The sequence below is a fragment of the Manacus vitellinus genome, unplaced genomic scaffold (genome assembly GCF_001715985.3).
Source record: "Manacus vitellinus isolate BGI_N305 unplaced genomic scaffold, ASM171598v3 scaffold_15_pilon, whole genome shotgun sequence".
Taxonomy (NCBI): Eukaryota; Metazoa; Chordata; class Aves; order Passeriformes; family Pipridae; genus Manacus; species Manacus vitellinus.
This window is the reverse complement of record NW_021939122.1, coordinates 7,888,247-7,913,133: the sequence shown is the minus strand read 5'-3', so window position 1 is coordinate 7,913,133 and position 24,887 is coordinate 7,888,247. Positions and strand designations below refer to the sequence as shown.

The following is a 24,887-nucleotide window of genomic DNA, read 5'->3' as shown; positions in this document are numbered from 1 at the left end:
TTCATGCTTGAAAAGCCACATGTCAACTATACAGAGCCATGACTTGACCTGGTACAGTGCTGGCAATGAACTCGTCTCATGCATGTTGGCCTAGGCAGCCTCCAGATGTCCCTTTCAACCAGCATTTCTATGATTGTGCAAACAGTCTGATATTTTTTTAGGACACTAAAGAAGGTTCCTGAGAAAAGTTTATTTTCCAAGTTTTGTAAGCGCACACTGTACTAAACAACAGATGATGGGACATGGCCTTTAGCTCACACTCAGCCTGCTTCAATCAGTAGTTCTTAAACATCCTTGACAATGGTGTAACAGACTAGAAAAAAAGGTCTCAGCCCATAAGAGAAAACCATTCTGTTGGAAGTAGTAAAAAAGAAATTAAGCACTGAATTTGCAGAATAAGTAATTATTTTGCAGCAACATAACCATTTCGGTCACAGCATAGGGAAGTTTGTATTTCTGATGCCCAAGTTGCACTTATGTTTCCCAGTAAATGGTGGAGTTATCTGTCCAACATTTCCAAAAAACCCATCAGAAACATGCCTTATTAAAAAGGCACTCATTTCTCAGAGCAGAACTCTACTAACATTTTTCAACCACACAGAATGTGCAAATGAACTGCTAACTGCTTTGGTTGCTACTGATCACAACAGATCCCCTATGATCACTGGAGAATACCTATGTCAATACATGCTTCTCATCTTTCCAGAGTAATACATTGTACTCCCAGTACCTAATGAATTTATGCTGCTTCTTCAACCATTAATATCTGCAGATTTTGATCATTTGTGCAACAATGTTTTGACTTATGGCAACTAATAGTACAAAAAAAATATCAAAGGATAGTTAAAATCATTGTATTTTGTGATACCCTGAATTCTGCCACACAGAGTCATCTTTTCCTCTGCAGACATAAGACTTTCATGTCACCACTTGTTTAATTTAATTTTCCCTTCCATCACTGTAAGCTTTGTACTTTGGCAACTAAACTTTGCTTTAAAGAAACATCACCTGCTTTCCTCCAGTTCTACTTAATGACCCAAACACGTGGCAGCTTTTTGGGGAGGAGACCTGTGCAACTCTATGGCAGCTCAGTAAAATTCACGTCCTCTAATGTGGGGACTAGGCAGTAACAGAGCTGTCTCAGTAAAGAGCTCTCAATCTACAGGTAAACAAAAGAAAGAGATGCCACTGAAAACACTCCTGCCATTACTGTTTTGTAATGGGAGTGAAAATAAATAAACAAATAAATTATATAAACAAAAACATTTTTTCAAATCTGAGCTGATTTCTGAAGTAACTGTTTCCCTCTCACCCCTACCTTTTAGAAGTTACTACTGCTCATTAAACTTCAATCTTAAAAAAAATTAGCTAATACCAGAATTTTTCCAGTTTCTTTAAAGGGAAAGAATTTAATAATACATTTACCTGCTTCTATTAATTTACCTCTATTAAGTACCTCAGTCTTCTCCTGACTCTTTGTCACTATTTTCCTTCTGTATCCAATAAAGGATGGAGATTCTCCTTAGATCTCCTTTTGTTGCTAATATATAGACTTACAGACACATTTTTAATTCTCTTTTATGGCAGTAACCAGATTAAGTTCTGTTGGGCTTTGGCCCTTCTAATTTTCTCTCTGCATAACTTCATGACATCCTTGCAGTCCTCCTGAGTTGACTGCCCCTTCTTCCAAATTAATAAACTCTCCTTTTTTTTTACTGAGTTCCAGACAAGGCTTTCTGTACAGCCAAGCTGGTCATCTTCCCTGACAACTCATCTTTTGGCACACAGGGATAGCCTGCTCCTGTGTCTCTAGGATTTCCCCCTTAAAGCATGTACAGCTTTCCTGGACTCCTCTGCCCTTCAGGACTGCCTCCCAAAGGACTGTCAACCAGGCTCCAAAGTTGGACCCCCAGAAGTCTGAGGAACAGTTGTGCTAAACAACATTCTTACTCCTCCAAGAATTGAAGACTACCCTTTGTGATTCCTGTGCTCAAAGACAGCCTCCACCCACCAGTCCTTCTATGTCCACTAACAGCAGGTCCATCAGGGCCTCACTCCTGTGAGCTCTGTCAGGAAGTTACCCTCCACACTCTTCAGGAACACCTAGACTGTCTTCTCTCTGCTGTAGTGTACTTCCAGCAGACATTGCTAAGTCAAAGTCATCCACCAGAACAAGTGCTAGAAACTGTGAGACTTCCCTCAGCTGCTTACAGAATGTTTCATCTGCCTCTTCACCCTGGTTGGGTGATCTATAACAGACTCCCACAATGATACTGCCTTGTTGGCCTTCGCCCCAATTCTTAAACACTCAACTCTATTATCACCAGCACTAGGTTTTAGACACCCAAAACACTCCCTAACTCAGAGTGCTACCCAACTAGCTCTCCTTCTTTGCCTATCCCTTCTGAAGAGTTTATAGCCATCCATTGCAGCCCTCCAGTTGTGTGAGTTATCCCATCATGGTTCTGTGATGGTAACTATGCCACAATTTTCCTGCTGCACAATGGCTTCTGTTGTTTTAATTTTATATGTGCGTGATATAGTGGGGACATAACACCATAGTGTAAAAATTAACAGTGAAGACAGTAACAACTGCAAGACAACAATAACAATTGCAAGAACAACACTGCGCAGAAATGACAGGAAATGCCAAGACAAGGCTTTTAACTGATATTAAAGGTTTGAAAATGGGAAATCTACCAGACACATATAGTTCCCTTTACTCTTCTTTTAGAAGAGTTCAAATCTTCTTTGGAAAGACATCAAATTCTCAAGAAAGTCCAATCAAACTACTGTCTATTCAGGAATACATGTAAAAAAAATCAAGTGTGGAAGTAAGATGACTGAGTTTGACAGGACCATTCATACGCTTAATATAATTCATACACGCCAATGTTTTAGATATATTAGGAGCCTAAGACAAGCTGAATATTTTCCCTGAGACAGTTTTATTGAAAGAAATCTACTCCCTAAATAAATATTTTGCCAACTTTCAAGTACTTCGCTGCATTTTGCCATGGAACACATTACAGAGACTTGTGTGCCGGTACTGACCAAACCTGTGGATCCATCATGCACACTGTCAACAGATACATTAGCTTAAGTTTCAAGAGCACAGTTATATTATCAGAATAGCACACCTGACCTGACTAATGATCTCACCTCTGATCAGCCAGGCCACAGTGATACAAGTTTGGTGTTAGAGCCAGCACAATCACCACTAGCTTAGGAGAAAGAAAAGAGGTATCTTTACAAGGCATTCAGCAGAGCTGACATACTTTCACAGAACTGGTCAGGTTGGAAGGGGTCACAGTGGGTCATCTGGTCCAACCTCCCTGCTCAAGCAGTGTCATCCTAGAGCATACGGCACAGGATTGCATCCAGAGGGTTCCTGAATATCTCCAGTGAGGGAGACTCCACAACCTCTCTGGGTGATCTGTTCCAGTGCATGGTCACTCGCATAGTACAGAAGTTCCTCCTCATGTTCAGGTAGGACCTCCTGTTCATCAGTTTCTGCCCATTGCCTCTTGTCCTTTTGCTTGGCATCACTGAGAAGAGTGTGGTTCCATCCTCTTGACACCCACCCTTTAGATATTTATACATATTAATGAGGTCCCCTCTCAGTCACCTCTTCTCAAGGCTGAACAGGCTCAAATCCCTCAGCCTTTCCTCATAAGGGAGATTCTCCAGACCCTTGATCAACTTAGTAGCTCTCCACTGCACCTGCTCCAGGAGCTCCATGTACTGTACTGTGGAGCACAGTACTGCACACAGTTCAAGATGACCCAGACTGGAGACCAGTGTTTAGGAAACCCCAGCTGAGACTGAATTCATTCAGAGGATTTCATGTAAAAATTCAGTGAACAAAAACCAGCACAGCGGTCATATTAAACACATTCACGCTTCAAGCAACCATCACTTATGAAGGAGGGAATATTTTGCAAAGTACTACTTACAGGTATGGAGGCACTCAGTTACTGTAGTTGGCTTGATGAGATAGCCTTTACAGATATAGCAGGTGATATGAGGATTGAAATCTTTCACCAAGTGCTTCCTCTGAGTAGCCATTCGTGGGGCAGGAATTACTGGCAGAGTGCTCGGGGCCAGAGAAGCGAGTCTGAGAGGCGTCGATACCCGCAGTTCACAAGAGCTGTAGCACTGCTCTGTGCAACTGGACTTCTCCAGGCATTTGCTCTTAATTCCGCCGGTCTCACTGGGACATGGCTCATAACTCCTGCTCCCGTGCCAGGCGAGTCATTTCCTACCTGTAACACACGTGCAAAGAGAGAGCTGTGTAAACCTGGCCGGACAGCGGCGATGCCCTGGAGGAGCAGTGTCGCCATGAACTTGGCGGGGGCACCGGGCCGTTATTTACATAACAGCAGCCCGGCAGCCGAGCTCCGAGCCGCGCCCCCGCCCCGCCAGGCTCCGCGACGAGCCGCGGGCCGGGTGACAGGTGCAGGGGCCGGGGCCGGCCCCGCCGCCCTCCCTGCGCACCCCGCCCGCGCAGCTCCGGGCCCGCAGGCCTCGGCGGCCCCGCGGGGAGCACCCCCCGCCGCCCCGCGGGAGCGCGGCCGGAGAGGGCGGCGGGCGCCCGGCTGTGCCCCCGCTTCGCCGGCTCCCGTCCCTTCCCTGCCGCACCTGCGGCGCCTCTCCGCCGGCCCCCGCCGTACCCTGGCGCAGCCCCGCGGCCTCGGCGGAGCGCCCGGCCGAAAGAGAAGAGAAAGGCGGCGCGCCTCCCCCCGCTCCGGGCGCTCCTCCCTCCCCGCGGCTGCCGCGGCCGGTCCCGGGGGCGGGCGGACGGAGCCGCGCAGCGCTGCTCCCGGCCGAGCCCCGCAGCGCCCCTCGGGCGGGCGCGGCCCGGAGCCCTGCCCGGCAGGAGCTCGGGGAGCGGCGGCGCTGCCGGGCGAGGTGCGAGCAGGAGCGGAGCCCAGCTCGCCTCCCGGGCCCCGCTGCGGCCCCGCCACCGCTTCTTCAAAATAACTTCAGCTTCTGCCCTGGAAGAGGGAAAGTTAAACTCATTTCTCCAGCCCGCAAATGCAAATGATAAACACTGGACTAAGTTACTCAAATCCTGTGAACATACATGTGTTTTCCTCGAACCGGGACCAACTAGCCAGAAAACGGCTAAGCACGAGTGAAAGCTGCCTCCACGGTTCAGGGCATCTGCTTTTTGCTCCCCTGTTCTAAGAAATGCGCCATATTATTACCAAGTAATTATCCAGAAAACTAAAGTGGCCTTCATTTTTCAATTGCACTATTTCTGGAAAATTTCTTCTTCGCTGCTTTTAACAATAATGACAAAAACCTAAGGAGGCATTTTCTATATCATCTGCAATGCCACCACTTTACCTGTGACTGTGTTAGGTATTTGCTTTTCCATTCTACATTTTTAGATAAATACTCACTTTGCATTGGCCCTCCAATGCACTCTCCCTTTCATCCTTTGGAAAGTGCTGCAACAGGAGAAGGCTTTAATAATTTTGGCCTGTTCCTGCCATCCATTCTTACCTCTGGAATATTTACCATCCAAGAGATCTCCATGTGCATCAAATCAATTGGCAGTTTGAGTCAGGTGCATTAAAAACTGTTACCATTAAAGTTACAGTGCAATGATGAATACATGATAAACTAGACATAGAGTAATTCAACAGGACATACATAATTTTTGCTGCTAAAATATTTATCTTGTATAAGCTTATTTCTTCACAATGTGAAAAGAAGTTTATAAAGCTAAAAATCTTTTGAAGCAGTGTAGAATCACAGATTATGCTGAGTTGGAAGGGACCCACAAGGATCATCAAGTCCAACTCCTGGCCCTGCACAGGACATTCCAAGAATCCCACCATGTGCCCGAGATTGTTGTCCAAACACTTCTCGAACTCTGTCAGGCTTGGTGCTGTGACCACTTCCCTGGGGAGCCTGTTCCAGTGCCCAACCACCCTCTGGGTGAAGAACCTTTTCCTAATATCCAACCTAAACCTCCCCTGACAGCTTCATGCCATTTCCTCAAGTCCTGTCACTGGTCACCACAGAGAACAGATCAGTGCCTACCCCTCTGCATCCCCTCACGAGGAAGCTGTACACTGTGATGCGGTCTCCCCTCAGTCTCCTCCAGGCTGAAACTGGACCAAGACCAAGTGCCCTCAGCCGCTCCTCATACGGCTTCCCCTCAAGGCCCTTCACCATCTTTGTTGCCCTCCCTCGGACACTCTCTAATAGTTCAATATCTTTCTGATATTGTGGTGCCCAAAACTGCCCCCGGCACTCAAGGTGAGGCTGCCCCAGTGCAGAGCAGAGCACAGCAGGACAATCACCTCCCTTGACCAGCTGGTGATGCTGTGCCTAATGCATCCCAGGATACAGTAAAAGCTTAACAAGGAGTTGTGTTTTGATGGTTTTGGCCTTCTCTTGTTAACTGTTGTTTGCATTATTATACCATAAAGTACACACTGATGACCCAAAGGCTAAAGAACACAGAACTGTAAACTAAACATGAAGCAGAGAAATAGACAACATAGACTATATACATCTCATGGGAATATTTTAATTAGTCACATTCTGTCAGTTTAGCAGAAGTTGACATTTTTCAGAATGAGTGTGAGAGTGGCTCTGCTCGAATGTAGGCTAAGTATGATACAGCATTATTAAACTTACATACATGCATTTAAAACAAGCAACTGCTGATGCTTTCCTGGTTGTTTCAAAATGACTGCATCTGGTAAGACTTGTTTTAAAAATAAACTGGTTTCTACGTGGGATTTCAAATCATACTTTAAGTGTCTCACTTGAAAAAAAAGAACCCAACATTTTCTAAACAAATTAGTCAGCTAGGCTCACGTTTACCCAGTAATGGATGCACACTGTTCGATTCAAGCACATCAAAAACTCACTTATGTCATTTATTATACTGTGTAGCCCACACAGTAATAATCACACAGCAGTTGTGATTATTGTAGTACTTGCAAACATACACGACCAGTACAGGTTCCCACAAGCCATACTGAAGTTCTTCTAAGGGCAACCAGTCCCATGCCAGGTGACAGTGTAGACAACAAATTCTTGCCTCATCTCTCCACTCAGTCCTGCTGGTACTAAGTGTATTTATGAGATGCTGACTGAAGGTGATGAAAGTTGAGGCTTTCAGCACCTTATAAGACCACAACATAAAGAGCAAACAAGAAGCAGCAAAGGAGCTCTCATTTCATTATCAGAGGAAACTAGATCCTTAAATACTTACTCCCACTTTATATCATAAGGAAGAAAATTATTTTAATAAATGCTTATGAATTAATTATAATTTCAAAGGTAGTTAACTCCTAGCATTTCATACAACAGGTTTATTTAAAAATACAGGTCCATATAAGTGATATGAGAATTTTGATCTACTAATAGCAGTTAAAAGGTAACAGAGGAATCAAACAAGGCAGTCATATTATGAAAGAAACAGAATCAAGAAAATGAACTTAGCTCATAAAAGTAAATATATATCATGTATTGGTGACAGGAAACATGGTATGACAGAGAGGGTGATTATAGTCCTCAAATGAGTGATGAAAATACAGCTGCTCTCATTTTTCTGTTTCTCAAACTTTTGACTTTCTCATCCACTGACTTGTACTCAGCAGTTCCCAGAGTGTCCTCGAACACAGTGCTTACTTTTTTTTTTTAAACCAAGTCCTTTTTTACATATATGAACTTGTCTAACAAATAGAAAATAAAGACTGCTTTCTAAGCATTATCAACATTGAGGAGTAGTTTCTTGAAATCCCTAAAGAACTACTGGATCATCCTCATGTGAATGTGAGTAATTATTTACATGTGTAACAGAGTAATTATTTACATTTAATAAGAATTAAATGTATCTTTTTAAAGGAACAGCCAGGACACACAAGAATACGTGAACTCCAAGCATTTCATTAAAGCAGTTCCAACATTTTTGAAAAATACCAATATTCGACATCAGTTCCCAAATAAATTCCAGAGAGAAAATAAACACTGGTCAATATTCAAATTCTCAGTAACATTTGAAATGAGTGAATAATTCTAATTCTGCAAGTAGATCTACATTAGTACAATGCTACATCCCTACAGAGCTACACTGGAGTCTGTTTCTAGGCAAGTCTCCAACTACCCTCCAGTTATCCTAAGAGTTACTTGTATTTTGTAGATGAAGAATTACGGGGACACATCTGAACTAGGAAATTAATAGAAAACAAATCCCTGCTTCTCTTAATAGAAATTATGTAGCAATCTGAATGATATTTAGAGGGAGCTGAGCCTCTAGACATTTAATGAAAATGCCATTCTACAACTTTGAAAAACTTGAAAACTTCACTGAATTGTTTAGGTTGGAAGTCATCTCCTGAGATCATCTAATTCAACCCGTCTGCTCAAGCAGGGTCAGCTAAAGCAGGTTGTCTAGGACTGTATCCAGTGGGGTTTTGATTATCTTCACAGATGGGGTTGTACCCATTCTCTGGGCAATCTGTTCCCATTTTGATCACTTTCACAGTAAAAAAAAAAAGTTTTCTTGTTATCAGATGGAATTTCATGTATTTCAGTTTGTGCCCATTACCTTTTGTCCTGTCAGTGGACACCTCTGAGAGCAGTTTGACTTCCTTATCTACATTCTCTCCCACTGAGTACTTATACATGCTGATAAGATCCCCTCGAGCCTTTTTCTTCCCAGCTGAGCAGTCCCCAAACTCTCAGCCTCTCCTCAAATGAACAACACTCCAGTCCCTTAACCATCTTTATGGCCCTGGGCTGGACTCACTTCACATCTTTCTTGTTCTGAGAAGCCCCAAACTGGCCATAGCACTCCATGCGTCACCTCATCAGTGCTGAACAGAGAGGAAAATCAACCACCCGTGAACTGCAGGCAGCTTACTTGAATTTACTGCATAGTTACTCAGGTGTGAAGAAGAGATGACATATAACCACTTTGGGATCTCCTATTTCCAGTGAAATTCCCAATCAAGTAGAACATCATCTAGAATAGAACCATACACTAATTGGCATCTTGTCCAATGCCTCTGCTCAAATCAGGTCTAACATTAAGGTGAATTCAGATTGCTCAGGGCTTCATCTAAAGAAAGTCTGTATATATCCAAGGATGGCAATTCTATAGCCTCTCTGGGCAACCTGTCTCAACCCTTGGCAATCCTCATTGTGGGTTTATTTCTTTAGGTCCATTTCTTTAGGTTTAGTTCTTGCTCTTTTCAGGCAAAGAGTAGTTACATTGTGTATCATATAAACAATGTTACTATGCTCAGTGTGAAGACTGCCTTTTATTTGATAGGAAACGATAGGAATTAGGCTATTCTTATCCCTATCACTTACGCATGAAAATTATTAGCAGAGGTTTTGCATTTCTACCATGAGGGTTTTTCTTCATCCCTACTGAGCTCTCTGTAAGATGCCATATATTAGCACATAATAGCACTTCTGGGATATATATAGCATTTCTTTATGCTTACTCTTCTTTTATAGCCTAAAGTAAAGTAGAAAAGCAGGTTGCAAAATGCCAACATCTGTATTATTACGCCATTGGCAAATACATAAACAAGACAAATTCTTTCGAGATACACTTCAAGAGTAAGGTAAAATTGTGCCACAAAATGTTCCAACTTTGTTGAACTAATTTCAAGCAAATTTTAAAAAGAGAAATCGTAAAGTTCCTACAGATTTCACAATAATTGGCTGCTAGTAAAGAAGAAACAATCAAATAAGTTACTCTAGCAAGGGAAAGATGAGCAGATCTGTATTGTCAAATATTTCCTTGGCACACTAAAATACTGGTCAACCATGGCACATGCTGTCTCTTCCCAGCTAGGGAAACACAAAAAACAACTGAGAAACAAGGTCATAGCAGCGGGAGAGGGAGACTGTCACTGCAAGGAAAAAAAAACCATAACTTTGAAATAAAATTGCCTAGAAATTGTCACAAGCATGAAGAAGACAATTTAACTTTAGACACTTGTATGCAGAGGTTGAAGTGAAAAAATATCTGGTTTAGAACATATTATTAGGTGACCATTAAACATACTGAGTGAAGGTCTTGTGACCAGCTTGACATACCTACCTGCAAATAACAAATTTAAGAACTGTAGTTACAATCCTCAGCGGTATTGCAAATTTAAAAACACCAACCTATTACAGCAGAATTCAAACTACTCAGCTGAAAGCAGCTGTAGATTTAAGCGCGATGACCATACTTTTAAAAAGTATTTTCCTAGTGTTTCTTTGATTATTTTGTCACTATTCTGTATTTTTCTTTTGAAGAATAGTCTTAATAGGCAGGATTCCATGCATCAGACACAAACATTTCCAGAAGCTTCCCAGAGAAAGTGAGACAAACTTCTAAAATATTAAGTGACCAATTGTCTATTCAGTTACTCAAGTATCCAGTCGTGTGAACTGTGATAAGCTGTTGCTTTCTAGTTTGGTTTTTTTTTAAAGCATAGTACAGATATAGTATAGGCTGCCATGTAGCCAAGCTGATTGTTCATGGGTCATGAGAATGACCTCACTGCCATCACTTTGTCTTTAAAGGCAAAAATCTCTACTATGGTATAAAGGCTTGCATTGTGCCACAACAATTTATATTTTTTTCTTTTCTTCATAGGGAATGATTTTTGGTGATCAGGTAAAGAGGGGTTTGCTTTTGAACCATCAGAGATTGCTCACAGGGAGTGATAACAGCAGGAGGCTTACAAGATGTGAAATCAGGATGCCTCCATTTGCCCATGTGCTTGGTTAAAAAACAGTGATCTGTGATGGAGTTAGGAACTCTGGGCAATTAAATACTGGTGGTATCCTCAATGTGTCTTGGTTTTGCTTCATGGCACACTGTAACTTCCATGCACTTTGGTCTGCTGTGCTACATCTCCTTTAGCTTTTTATAGGGTATTGAAAAAAGTGTTTTGTGGTTCGTAGTATGTTCTGTAGGCTGCAATGGAGGAGGCATTATTTCAGAGTTGCCTGTGATTGTGGGGAACCACAGGGAATGACCAAAGTAGTCTTTTACAGTCCTATGTTTTATATAAATTTCTAGCAATTCTGTATAAGTACACAATCTAGCAATTCTGTATAAATAGAGCAAGTAATGGTCACGTATTTTGGTAACATCTTAAAGAAGAGGCATCACTTGAAACAATTGCCTTGGTTCTTAATCAGCTGTTCTCCATCCATCAAAAACATCTGCACTTTCAGAATTACTTTTTTGGTCCCTGGCCAAAAAAGTTTTGGTCTCTCACTTCTACTGCAGAGTTTGTTAGACTGTCTCTGAATTCACAGAAATCACACCAGTGTTGCCATTTCTATTACTGTATAATCTCTAATACTTCTTAACTTCTTTACCTATGGCTATCTGATTATATGTTTCTGCTAGTTCAGTTCAGTTCCCTTTTACTCTGCTCTCTGCAACAGTATCACCTCTTATTCTGTGGCTTTTACAGAGAAAATCTGCTCTGGAATTAATGCTACTTCAAGTCTCCCTGCTACTACACAATAGAAAAAATAATCCAGTCAGTGACAAGTGGAGCCACATTATCAGAAAAACTCCAGTGGGGTAACATGCCCAGGCCAGCCTGAATATAGCTGTTATCTGCATGGGCAAGACTATGTCTCCTCCATAGATTTCTAGGATCTGCAGGTCATAGTGTAAACACTTTGTCAATTCTATATAGGTATCCTTCCAGGGAAAAAGTATCTCTATACTAGTATGAACATAGGTTTAGAGTTTTCTAATTGAGTCTCAATGAAGTCTATGCTTTTCCACAAGACATCCTACTGGCTACTTGCTACAGTTCTATCACTCTTGTTTTAAAATCCTTGTTTCTGTCAGTAATATATAGCCTCTCCCATTCTATATTGCATTTTATACATATATAAGAAATCTATTATATTATGTATTTTTCCACTCTTTTTCCCCCTGAAATCATCAAAGCCCCTTACATCAACATACAGCACAGCTAAACAATAACCTGAAGTGTTCAAATAGTTTTATGAATGTCATCCTTCAATTTCCTTGAAATTGAAAGACAAATGAAAACAATGAAAACAAACTGCAAGAACCCTCCAATGATTCCCGCTAAAATTGTTACTAACAGATTTTGTTTCTTACAGTTGAAAACTGGCAGGAATGCAAATCAAATTGTATCACACATGTCAAACAGCTTCACAATTATGCAATCAACTTGCACTGCAAATTAAAAACAAGACTTGCTACTAGATCTTAAGTCAAAACAAATTTAAAACTTCAATAAGCTCTGCAAAAGCAATCCTCAACAAATCTACTCATGCCTGTTATGACGGCAGAACCAGCAAACAAAGAGGCTTGAAAGGAAATAGAAAAGTAGCAACCAAATTGCCTCATCTTTTACATGACAAATTAATGACATTCACAACATCTTAGGGAGTTAACTACTCTACTTCAATAGATTTTCAACAGAAGTTCTGTTTCCAGCTCTCTCAAGAATAAAACCTTTAACTTAATAACACAATGTTGGATGGACTCCATTTCATTTACGCTGCACGGGAAGACTCATTCATGGGAACCATCACTTTGTCAGCCCATTAAAACAGTAGCTTCACTGGACAAAACTTAACAGAGATACTTGTGAATTCAGTTTTTAACTTGTAAAATAGAGAATGTTTCTTCTGGATAAACTAAGAGAAAATAGGGTGCAGACCAAGATAGCGAGCTTCACATCCTCCTCACATCTTTTTTGACAGCAATTTAGTGTATATCTAAAGGTCTGTGCAGCAACATGTTCCATGTGATCCAATCCATCCAATCATATGACCGTAGTCATAGTGGAATTTGGCCTACTGAGATAAAAAACATTCCATAAGAATAAGGAAAAATAGAATTTTTTATATAGTTTTGATATTTGTAACAGTTCACATTAACAAATGAGAGTCACTCCAAATAACTTCACTGAAAGCATTACCTTGAAATACTAATCATTTTTATCCACCATACTAATGGAAAAAGAATAAGCAAACCTGATACTTTTAGTTGATTCTTCACATGAATAATATGCTATTTTTGGGGAGAGAGAAGCTCAGGATTCTAGCCAGAAGCTATTCTCAAGTGAGCAATCACTGCTCAGACCATAACTTTGCTTATATGCCAGTACTGCAGTGGCACTACCTTAGGAAGTTGACAGTGTTGGTTTTCCCAACCGTAGTCCCATGACTTCAGTAAATCAGAAAACTTTGCATAAATGGTGCCTGTGTCTGCTGTTATCATCACTGCGTTTTCTGAAGAAAAGATGTATAAAACAATTCTCAAGTATGAAAAATAAGTTTGAGGGGGTTTTTTTTGTTTTTTTTGCAATTACAAAGCCATGGCCTTCAGACTCTGCCTGCATGTAAACAGCATATTCTCGGTTTATGTGCATTTAATCAGACTGAGCACAAAATCAACTAAAAAACGTGAGACTGTGTTTACCATCCCTGCATCTTGAGCTTCCTTTTGTAATGCTGGGAAGTCTGGGTTCAGCACGGTGCTAATGAGATCACATTGGCAATTTGGACTCCCTGTTTTTAGGCACAGGACAGAGAAGTATAAAATCAGCATCATTCTTTACTATTGTTTCATACCTCACTGCTATTTCTAATCTGCATTGCAAGAGTTTCAAATCCTACAGTCACTGTCAAACACTAAGAGATTCCATGAGATTTATCAGATATAACACCTCAGCTTCAGTTAGCCAGCTGCCTTTTCACTGTATCAACACATTTAAAAAAAAAACCCAAACCAACACTAAACCCTTTTACTTTCAAAATTTTTCACGTTTTGTAATGAACTGAGCTCCCTGTTAAAAACATTTCAAGAATGTTTTCCTAAAGTAAATTATAAACTATGCTAAAGGCACACCATTTCTGACCTTTCTAAATTGCAATAATCTGTATGCATTTTACTGAGTTTTTTTAGATGTGACTATTTTCTTCGGTACTGTATTAAGTATAGGTTCTAGGGGATTAAAGCTAGAAGGTTTCACCTATCAATTTACATGGCAAATCTCACTCAATTCCCTAATCTAATACCCCTGGTAGACTTTAAAGAATAAAAGGCATAATACTCTTAAAATTATTTCTCTTTATCACAAATGCATAGATGGAAATATGAAATTTTGACACAGTATTTGGCTTATGAGAACTTGTTGATACATGTAACACACAGTCTGCTCCTATCATCACCATGCTGTCTATTTAACAATTCACATTTAAATACAAGACCTCAGTTGCCACAGATCAGTAGGAATAAAATTAAGGAGATTTAAATGTTTCCTGCTGAGAAGCCTGGAATGCTGTCTAGTGTTTTATCCCATGTCTTTTAAACTTGTCAGAAACACTGGTGCCATCCAAACCCTCCATCAGTCAGGAGCTAAAATATGTATTTGGGGGCTGTCTTCCATTAAGCAGTAACTTAACAAAATCATGAGAGAAACCATTGTAACAAAATACATCAAAAAAAACCCACCTTCAAACATATACTGCCAACTTACAGTTTTATCTGATATATTTAGCATGTATTGTACAATTTTCTTCACTGCATCTGCTGGTCTCCACATTTGTACCAGTGAAGCAATACCCTCTCCCCTCCTTTGTCTTTATATATTGGTGAACAGTGGAAAAAATTCAAGAACAGATGAAAAGTCTTAAGTTGAGGTACTGAAACAGCTTCCTAATAATCTATTTTATGTTAGTATACTTCAGTCAATAAGGACAAACTAATTAATTTCAGTAGAGAGACTCAATAATATTCCTGAGAAGTAAAATTTTTGGTACAATTAACATGGTGCTAACAAAACCACATAACAAAGGCTGTTATAAAGAAGAGAAACAGAAAGTATGCTGTTTTGCTGTAGATAGATTACATCCAGTAATGAATGATGAAAGAAAAAGTAGCTCCATAGTTTGTCTAGGGTCTAGGAAGACCTGTCTTAATCTTTAGAAATGCAGTTTTTACTTAGTAAGTACTAAGTCAATATTACTAATTTTAGAGCAAACATCTTCACTATGTACATGACCTTTCAGTGATATTATTGTCCAAACTACTGTCACTGATGTAAACAGGAGCCAATTTAAATGGCACTTAGTGCCCAAAGAACAATGAACTTGTAACTACTTACAAGAATACTGTAAGTAATTTATTTAGCATGGACAAAAATGCTGAAGATTCCTACTTCTTTGGTAAGTGTCTCTTCTTCAAAGCCACAGAACACAGTAACTTTAGTCAGACAAGATGCAAATATTGACCCTAAAAAGTGAAAGGTACCTGCTACTGTACCACATATTTTCCCCTCTGTTTACGATTTTATCATACGAAAGGCTTGAACAGTCATTAAGATGATTAAGGGATCAGAGCATCCATCATATAAGAAGAGGCTGAAAGAATTGAGGTTTCTTAGGGCCTTGCTCAGTGGGGTTCTTAGCAATGTGTATAAATACCTGACAGTGGAAGCAAATAAGACAGAGCAAGAGACTGCTTAATACTGTCCAGTAACAGGACAAGAAGCGGTGCACACAAACTAAAACATGGGAAATCCCATTTAAACATAAGGAAAAAAAAAATCTACTGTGAGGGTGAAAAAATGCTAGAATTATTTGCTTAGTGAGGCTGCAGAGTCTCCATCCTTCACAACTGCTCTAGTTGCCCCTGCTTTGAACAGAGGGGTTGGAACAGACAAACAGGCAATGGGGTGGACTGAAAACTGACTCAAGTGCCAGAAAGGTTATGATCAGCAACACACAGTCCAGCTGGAGGTAAGTCACTACTGGAGTACCTCCTGAGTGGAGAATGGGGCCAGTACTGCGTAACATCATCATTAATGACTGGTGATGGCACTGAGTGCACACTCAGCAATTTTTCAGATGATGCAACACTCTGCCCAAGTTCATGTTGAAGACTGACAGGCTCAGAAGCAGATGATGCTGGGATTCTGTGACATACTACCCAGAACTACTGAATAGGTCTGGAATATGGTCACTACCTGCTGTTCTAGGCTACCTATGAACAGCAAGTGTTAGTCATTCCTGTTGAGTCTGAACCGTATCAGGTGTATGCAATGGTGAATTCTGGGGTCTTGTCTCACGGCCACGACACTGGCCCCTCCTGAGTGTGCAGCATGGTTACTAGGGATACCCCCAAGCATGCACTAGCTCTGTCACATCCTTGTCTACATTATCCTATGGGATCCACTGTGGTGAGCACCATAATGTAAACTAAACAAAAGCTACTGGGTTTTCCTAAAAATCATTACAGATTGATATCATATTACACTGCAGCTTTGTGTCCATTCCCATTTGTTTCATGACATGTCTAAAAAATTTAAATTATGAAGAAGCTATTGTTAAATAATTTAAGGACAGACTTACCATTATAACTTCCTGGAATAGTGCATAACAGCAAAATAGACAGTCCTGTTAAACTAGGTTAATAGCTGCTTTGCATGTTCCAACTTCCCTCTTCTTTCCCTTCATTCAAGTTTTTCTATTTCTTGTTTCCTTTCTGCATTCCCCTGCTTCTTTGGTGTGTTACATTTCTTAGAGGCATCAGATTTTAACTCAAAACCTGATGAACAAATTTACCTGTTAGCTTCAAGAAAAATAATTTTGTTTTCAGAATAGTACAGTTTTGGGGTAGAGGTGTTATTCCATGTTATTTATGTAACAGATAAATCCTTCATGAAGAGGAAATCTCAACAATCTCAAACTGCAGAAAATGTTCTTCCAAGGTATAACACTCTACTCAATCAAATAAGTTTCATATTCTGTTTACCGCTTGGCTTTTGAACACTATAGTCCAATTGTCATAGAGGAGAATGTCATTTCAGGAGTGGGTAACTCATGCAGGAAACAGGCTCTCTGTTAGAGGTCATTCAGGATGAGAGGTAGCCAGATTTAGGGTCTGGGCTTTGTATTACCACCATCCAGCCCCAGGGAAATCTGGGCAAAACTGTACTGACTCAAGCTTTAATTATGTCTAATTTTTGCTTTTCTGAAAGCACCATGGAAATCATACAACTTGGGAATTCTGGGGCAACTGTCAACTAGTATTCCCCAGCAAAAGAGCTTTGTTGAGCAGCCACAGAGGCGTGCTGCTTTCTGGCCTTCTGTGTGTAAAGAGAGATCTGCGTATTTTGGGGCAGGGAGGGCCAAGGGACAACAGAGGATGGAAAATGCTTGTCTCTACAGGACAACAAATTGGAAGAAAATCTGAAGGCTGAGTGCGAGATTTAGTAAAGAAGACAAAAGCTGATCAAAATAAAACAATTTTTTTTTGAAAGGGAAAAGGAGATCTACTCTTTAATCTAGCTAACCCCATTAATAATGGAAGTGAACACATATATCAGCATAACCTCGTCACACAAGGGTCCAGGGCAAGCTGGGTCCCGTTTACTGAAACACCTGACACTGTTTTTATTGGTATTTAACAAAGCTGGTTAGATTACATTTACTGCAAATATATCAATTCAACTAATACACCTTCAGCTGCAGTGGAAACATACCCTTTGAGAGTCCATCTGGTCTAAAAAGTCTGTGTGAAGAAATGCATGCATTACTGAGCCTGTTTTACATAAAGAGTAAAATATTTCTAGCTGTTTCCTAATAAACTTCTGATGTCAGCCAAGCAGGAAGACATGACTGCCTAAGAATTAAACCTCCGACTCTTAAATTCCAATACAATGTGTTAATCACAACATTCCTCTTCATTTGAAAGATCATTTGACATGCATTTAAGCCAGACACCTAATCTCTGAGGTGAGAGATTTTATTTAAAAAAAATTAGCCATAGTGAACACTTAGCCTACATTTTGCCTCATGGTGCTATTGATACTAGCTACAGAAAATAATCAAGATATCTGCAGTTAGTTTTAGAACAGGACTGGTAACAAATTAAAAGTCAAGTCTCAAATTTTCAGCATATGGAGGTAAGTATAACATTTTGCAAGCTAAAATATTTGAAGATAAAAAGCTGAATTCTTCCGAATTTCATACCTTATATAGTATGTGTCTGTGTATTTATAGATATATAATTTTATACACTTGCGACTGAAACAGAACATTGTGTTTTAATTGCATTTTTGCATTTGCTTTTAAGCAACAGCAAATGACTGCTTAAGACAACAAAGAATCAGACCCATCAACTCATCTTTCTTTTTCATATTAACAAACATCTCATGAATTTGAATACTGCTGTTTACAGAGCCTAATCCAACACAATACAGCCATGACTTTCTGAAACAAGTAATTTTTATGTCTATGATGTAATTAAATGTCCTTTTACCTCTGCTGTGATGAAGAGATTGTTGGTTAATACACATCTAGTACTGATATAGTGTTTTACAGCTATACATTACTTATTAAAAAGGAAATAAAAATGCCCAGTTATGCTCGTTTACAAAGTAGCAGTTAATATTAACAGTCACTGAAACAAAAATACAAAATGTGCTGGAAGCCTGTGGACAATATTAAGAACTGAAGCAGTCCTCTGGTCTACTGGCCTGTTACACATCTCAGTCCTGAAGCCACAAAGATTGCATGATAATTCCAAGGGTGTTTCTGCACAGGCAGAAAGTGCTCATATGACATTTCCAAATTTCACATATCCCAAGCCCAGGACGGTTAGATACTATAAGTACCTTCTACTCTCTCTAAAGTACTTCCATACTTCATAAGCCCTCAAGCAAACACTTCACAGTGGAGACAGTGGCTCACTTCACTAATGACATGCGAGCAGACATGAGGAAAGACTTAAGTTTTCACACAATATTCAAACATTGTTATGGAAAGAAAACTACTTCAGGAATGCTGAACTGCTTACATCTCGATAGACTCTATGTCAATGAAAATAACAGCAACTTCTTTTCTCTCTATTCCCAAAACAGCACTGCAAGTAAACCTGCAAAACTCTCAGCAGATTCCAGTAAAAATTTCAGTTTCACTAGAGACTAATGCCAAGTATGATCTTTCAGATCTCATTTCTCTAAAAAAGGAATGCATTATGTTAAACAGGAGTAGGCAGAAACATAAGACATTTAGGCAAAACATCCAAAAAGCTCCTGCAGAAGAAAACTGATACTCTAGTTTGAGAAAGTTGAGCATTATGTAACGCACACAACTGTATAAGTAGTCTGTTTTCTGCAGTAAAAGGAATGAAATAGACCTAAGTACAAATTTGTGTCCAAGAAAAACATAAATTCTTATTTTTCAATTCTTTCAAGTCTTGAGTAACTTCAGTGGGACACACAAATATGCACCTTGAATATCATTTGTGTGCGGATTTCCTTCCCAGTCTTAGAAATAGTTATCATCTCCCCCACCATGAGACCTATGAAATGTGTTCAAAAGCACCAAGGTTATCTACAAAATAAATACTGTATTCTTTCTTCCTGAAAAATACTTTGTTATTCAGATTCTCTCTATAGCTTTTTATAGCTTAAGTCTCAAATGCTTCCAAGCTCATCCTGCTAAATAACTGTATTGGGCCTGGCTAGGACAGAGTTAGCTTTCTTCACAGCAGCTCACAATGTGCTGTCTTGTAGGTATCTGGCCCAAACAATGCTGATAGCACACTGATGTTCTAGATATTGCTGAGCAGTGTTTGCACAGCATCAAGGCCTTCTCTCATTCTTACTACCCACCACAATGAAGATTGGGGGGTGTGCAATAGGCTGGGAGAGGACACAACCAAAGAGAACTAATCTGAACTAATCAAAGAGAGACTCCATGCCATAGAACACCATAGTCAGCCATAATAAGGGAGAAAGGGGGGTTTAGGGAAGTTAGCTATCTTTTGCTTGGCAACTGGCTGTGCATCAGTCTGCCTTTGGGAGGGGGAAAGTGATTGCCTTTGCCTCACTTGTTTTGTTTCTTTTTCTTTCTCTCATCTTTCATTTATCCTTTGCTTTATAAACTTTTGAACTTTTTTTTAATCTCAACCCCCAAGTTTTCTTACTTTTACTCTTCCCTCATTCCATAGGGGATTAGGGGTGAGTGAGTGAGCAGCTCATGGTGCTTAACTGCCCATTGGGCTTAACTCACAGAAATATCATAACCAACAAAATCAGTGCTGTCCAGAAATGTACGAGTAGGTATTGAGGGTTTATGCACACTTGTGACATGCCTAAGCCTGTACTTGTTTTACAATCAGGTGCATGCTGTCCCATTTCTCCATGGCCAGATGCAGATGCGCATTGTATGACATGACCAACATCTCTGAGTGATGGAAAGAATGCAGGAGTGGGCTGGGTGTCAGATGAAGTATTTACCCAGGCAATATCCAACTCAGTCTCTAGTTTGCCTGTGGGTCAATCAGCATAAACAGAACAATTTTGTGTAAAACTATATATTGATTATATGTTGTCAACACAAATGCTTTCAATGCACTTGCCCCAAAATAAACCCAAAAATTCTACCAAAACATGGCTATGTACTGCACATGCTTCTTTCCCTGGGGAGAGTATGCATATGAAAAGCAAGTTACAGATATTAGGCACATTGTTTACTGCTCTGCTGGAAGATGTTTCATTTATATGGCAATAAATACATTGTAAGGAGCCTCAGAGATTAACGGCATGATCTCATAACAAATAGCTATTTATATCAAGTTATTGAATATTTTTTTAGACTGGGAATATACTAGATACAAATGCTAGTAATTTTGGGTGTCATTTCACTGATACTTGTTGTTTTTACTGCATTCATAGTAAGGCACCATTTGTATTACTCAATATTCTTAATGTCCTCTCACTGAATACTAAAATGCCGTATTACACAAAAAATAAAAAACTCACCTAGCAGTAGATTTTCATATATAAATTTTATGGGTAAAATAGAAATCAAAACGTTCAGGCTATATAAGTCAGAAGTCATTGTAAGCAATTTTCCCTATTAACTTTAAGGGGATTTGAACCTGTGGCTTTGGACTCTTAAAATAAACACTGCCTCACTGTCACATATAAAAAATACTATGAATACTGAAGAACTGCAGAACTAGTATAATCTACTTCTTAGAGCAAACTGAGAACCTCCTAAAGGGACTTAAAGATTACTGTACAGCTAAAGCAAAGCTCTGTCTTGCATACCACTGAAATACAGTACAAAAATGGTTTAAAGCATGTAGTTATTAACAAGTATGTTTATCAATCATAACAAAATATTTATTTTCTATCAGTGGTATGAAAAAAATCTGCCACAATGAAGAAAAGCCTGAAAGATAGGAATCCTGGCTTCTTAAGATTCCTAAGCATCTGTTAGTCCTATTTAAACAACAAACACCCTTGTGTTACTTTGGGGAAGCTGAGCATACAGTTCCACACAGTATTTATTTTCTCTAACATTATTATTTGAAAAATAAATATGAGACATTCACTCAAATCTGACTTTCTTCTTTCTGAAAGAACTCTTCTGAAATGCTGATCTTAGACCATTCTGCACCTTAGCTAGTTTGTTTTTATTAATTGTTAAAACAACACATCTTTTCTAAATTTATTTTTAAATAACATAAAAATATAAATGGAGAAGGGTTTAATACAGAACAAATAGGGAACAGTATTTTTACAGAAAACTAAATGGCCAAGCAGATGTCTAACCTACTTTGAGACCAGCATGCTATGAAAATACAGTACATAGCTCTCTCTTATATCCAAGGGCTTCTACAGAGCTACAGGGATAACTATTGCTTTATTTTCCACATACTTTTTCAATACTACCCACCACAAGGGAAGATAAAAAAATAATTTACAATTTATATATACATATATTAATTTTATCATGAAGTTCAACAGAATATTTTGACTAAATCATCCTTCTTAATTTTCTAGTGCTGAGTAATCTACAACTATCAGTAGTTCCAACTATAAAAAAAAATATAAATCCTTAATAGTAATCTGAATTAGTCTGTTTTTTATTACCTCATTTGCTAAGCTACAGTAATTTGGTTTTCTTTTAATCAGCAAGACTGAATAATCCGGTTTTGAATATCACTTACTTTATTTCAAATGTTTCCATGTAGTTTACCAGAGAAAATATTAAGAGATGGCTTGACTACTGTCTGGAAGTGCCACCTTAGCTTTACTTTTACTAAGCTGTGCCCCCAGTCTTTCATGATAAAGCATGTGTCCCAAGCGCTATATCATTCTTTTAGGGCTTCTATATACCCTTTTCAAGTTTTCTGCATCCTTCTTGAAGTGCAATTGCCAGAATCAAGTTCAGTATGAGTGGTGATCACAGCATTAACAACCACTGAATAAATGTAATTCAACAACTGCTTGATATTCCCCTTGCCCATTCATCTAAGACTACCTTCATTCTTTTGTCTCCTCTTGACACTGGCAACTGATTATACCATGACCCTTCAAAACTCCTTTAGAAGTCTGTGCTTTGTGATGGAAGAATAAGGCACTCTGTAAATAGAACCTACAAATAGTTTCTACATAGTGATTTCTCTTTTGCTATTTATCCTATTCTTCTATTTTATTATCTCAGATCTTAGATCTAGAATATGCCCATAGAAGTGTATGAGATTTCTATTTGAATTCATCTAATATCAGGGAGCTTAATTACATGTGTATGGAATATATCAATTTTAGAATTGCTCCCATTTGTTCTGTGTTTTTTTTCTGCTGTTTCCCTGAGAAACAATTAAACACTGCAGACTTATTTCTGCAGTTTTAAGTGAGAGAAGAGTTCGTGGGATATGAATGCCTAGCCCCCCCATATGCATTCTTTGGCTTCCATCTCCTTTGTGATGCTTTTTTGATTCACAATTAAGCTGACTCTAGCCTAACATTTGAATCAAGTGTCTATTGTAGGAAAATCATGATTATATTACTTTAAGAAAATTGCCCCATTATATCTCCATTTAATTTCTACTGATGCACTGGTCCTTATTCAAGGTTTTGTGTCATCTTGCTAAACTAATTTTATAATGAGTTTCTCCTCTCCTCTCCCTGCTCTCTCTCCTTTCTTATGGTCACCCTGAACATAGAACTAACTTCTAGCAGCAGCACTTTACACAAACTGAAGTTGGCACATAGCAGTGAGATCATAGCTTGAATTTCAGGTGGTTTTATATAACAGCACATAGGACAAGGGCCTAGGAAACATGCATGGAGACCTTCCCATCTTCTGTCTTGTCCTTACAAAGAGAAAGCTTCTAAAATTGTACCAGTTAGTCCATCCACATAAGATTAAAAATAATCAAGCCATTTCCCTAGGATTAGGTGACTGATTCCAGTCAGTCAACTTGTAATGCAACTATACCTGGTTTTGGCCTGACAAGTTTCTACATAACATAATTCTGGAAATACTTAATAGTAAAAAAACAAAACAAAACAAAACAAACCCTCACAATTTTAGTGCTACAGGAGTGAAAAAAAGCATTTAATGTTTTCTACTTTACCCATCTGATTTTCAATGAAAGACCTTTTCTCTGGTTTTGTGCAAATTCACAGGGTTAAGTTTAGAATACCTGCACAGGATTCAAACTGTGGGCCCTTAAATTAGCAGGAACGTTTGCAAGTGCTTTCAGTGGAAATACAAAGTCAGAAGCAGACCAAGGTACTCTCTAGGTGAATACTGATACAATGTTATTGAAACATGTGTAATATTTCAACCTCTTCAGTGTTAAGAAAATGAACTGCCTTTTGATTTTATATTGTGGAGGTTGAAGAATGCATCTCAATAGTATTTACAAATGGTTTTCCTTCCTGCATCTTAAGAAAGAAAAAAAAAACCATACTCAAAACATTTTTAACAGTGGCAAAAAATCAAGCATTAGAAAGCTGACCTTACTTTATGGCTAGTTTTCATACAATAAAAAGTTATCTTACATATAAGACACCTATTTGGTTAAAGCATGAAATATATTTTAGTGCATACCACGTACAACAGAGTAGGAGCTATGTTAGTTTGAACACATTTAAACTTAGTTTTTCCAGTAAGAAGTAATCATTGCCTGGTCAGCACAGACACAGTGGGACTATTTTACATGCTATACTCTATGCTAAGTGAGGCTTGTCTTCCAGAGCAGACAGTGACCTGAATTCCAAGGAAAATATTTAGAATTTCATACCAGAACTTGTACTCTAGACTCTTCTCAACAATCCTTCTGTGATTCCTTTTCAGTGTACACAAGTTTCTTCTTATTCCAAAATTTATCTTCTACCTGGAGTTTCGATCAGTTCCTTGTGTTTGTGAGATAAGCAAGAACATGGAAAAAAAAAAAAAGAGATAGTGAAAAAATAAACCCCTGAATATGAAACCTTGCTAACTCAGAAGTATTGCAGAGAAAAGCACAAGACCCAAAAACCAAAAGACTGCAACATATGTTGACATAGACAGCAACTCCAGCCCCCCCCAATGAAAATATTTAGCATCTATTTGCTTATAGGAAAACAACTTTGCAGAGCACTCTTAGTCATTAAGCCCAGTAATGTCTGATGCAGGTAATTGCAATGCAGTTCACTCCTGCACGGATCTCCTAACTAAGGTACTTCAAACTGGCATGCTGCAAAGATCTGCTCCACTGTCTTTACTCTAGAGCAGGAATACAGCCTAAACATCTTTAGCCACATATCTTTAGCTATATTAGAACAGTCTATGGTAACTTAACTATGGTAAGTACAAGAAGTACTTTTGGTTAGGCTTTCCTCTATTTCATGTTCAACACTGGCATGAAGTCAAATGGATAAACTGAAGCTTAAGTTACAGTAGTTTTCATCAGAAAAAGCTGAAGTTCTAAATTATATGTATTTTTATGAATACTACCTTGGATTCATGGGACCCAAGACACTGCCTTTGAAAACATACAGTAAAAATTATAGGGTAAGTAGCTGTTGTCACTTGTAGGAAATACAGGAAAT

General features: G+C 39.1%; 1 protein-coding gene across 3 annotated transcripts in view; it reads right to left on the bottom strand.

The window, feature by feature from the left end:
* Positions 1–24,199, bottom strand: part of PCGF5 (polycomb group ring finger 5) — a 54,764-nt gene extending 30,565 nt beyond the window's left edge. For 2 of the 3 annotated variants that reach the window (XM_018069153.1, XM_018069155.1), the window contains exons 1-2: positions 24,098–24,199; positions 3,957–4,265 (exon numbers count right to left, since the gene is read on the bottom strand). In XM_018069153.1, coding sequence (XP_017924642.1) covers positions 3,957–4,068 — 112 coding nt within the window. In that variant the 5' untranslated portion in view covers positions 4,069–4,265; positions 24,098–24,199. Of the gene's footprint in view, positions 1–3,956; positions 4,353–24,097 lie in introns of those variants that run through there. The other variant, XM_029958473.1, reaches the window with a different exon arrangement.
* Positions 24,200–24,887: the final 688 nt, after the last annotated feature.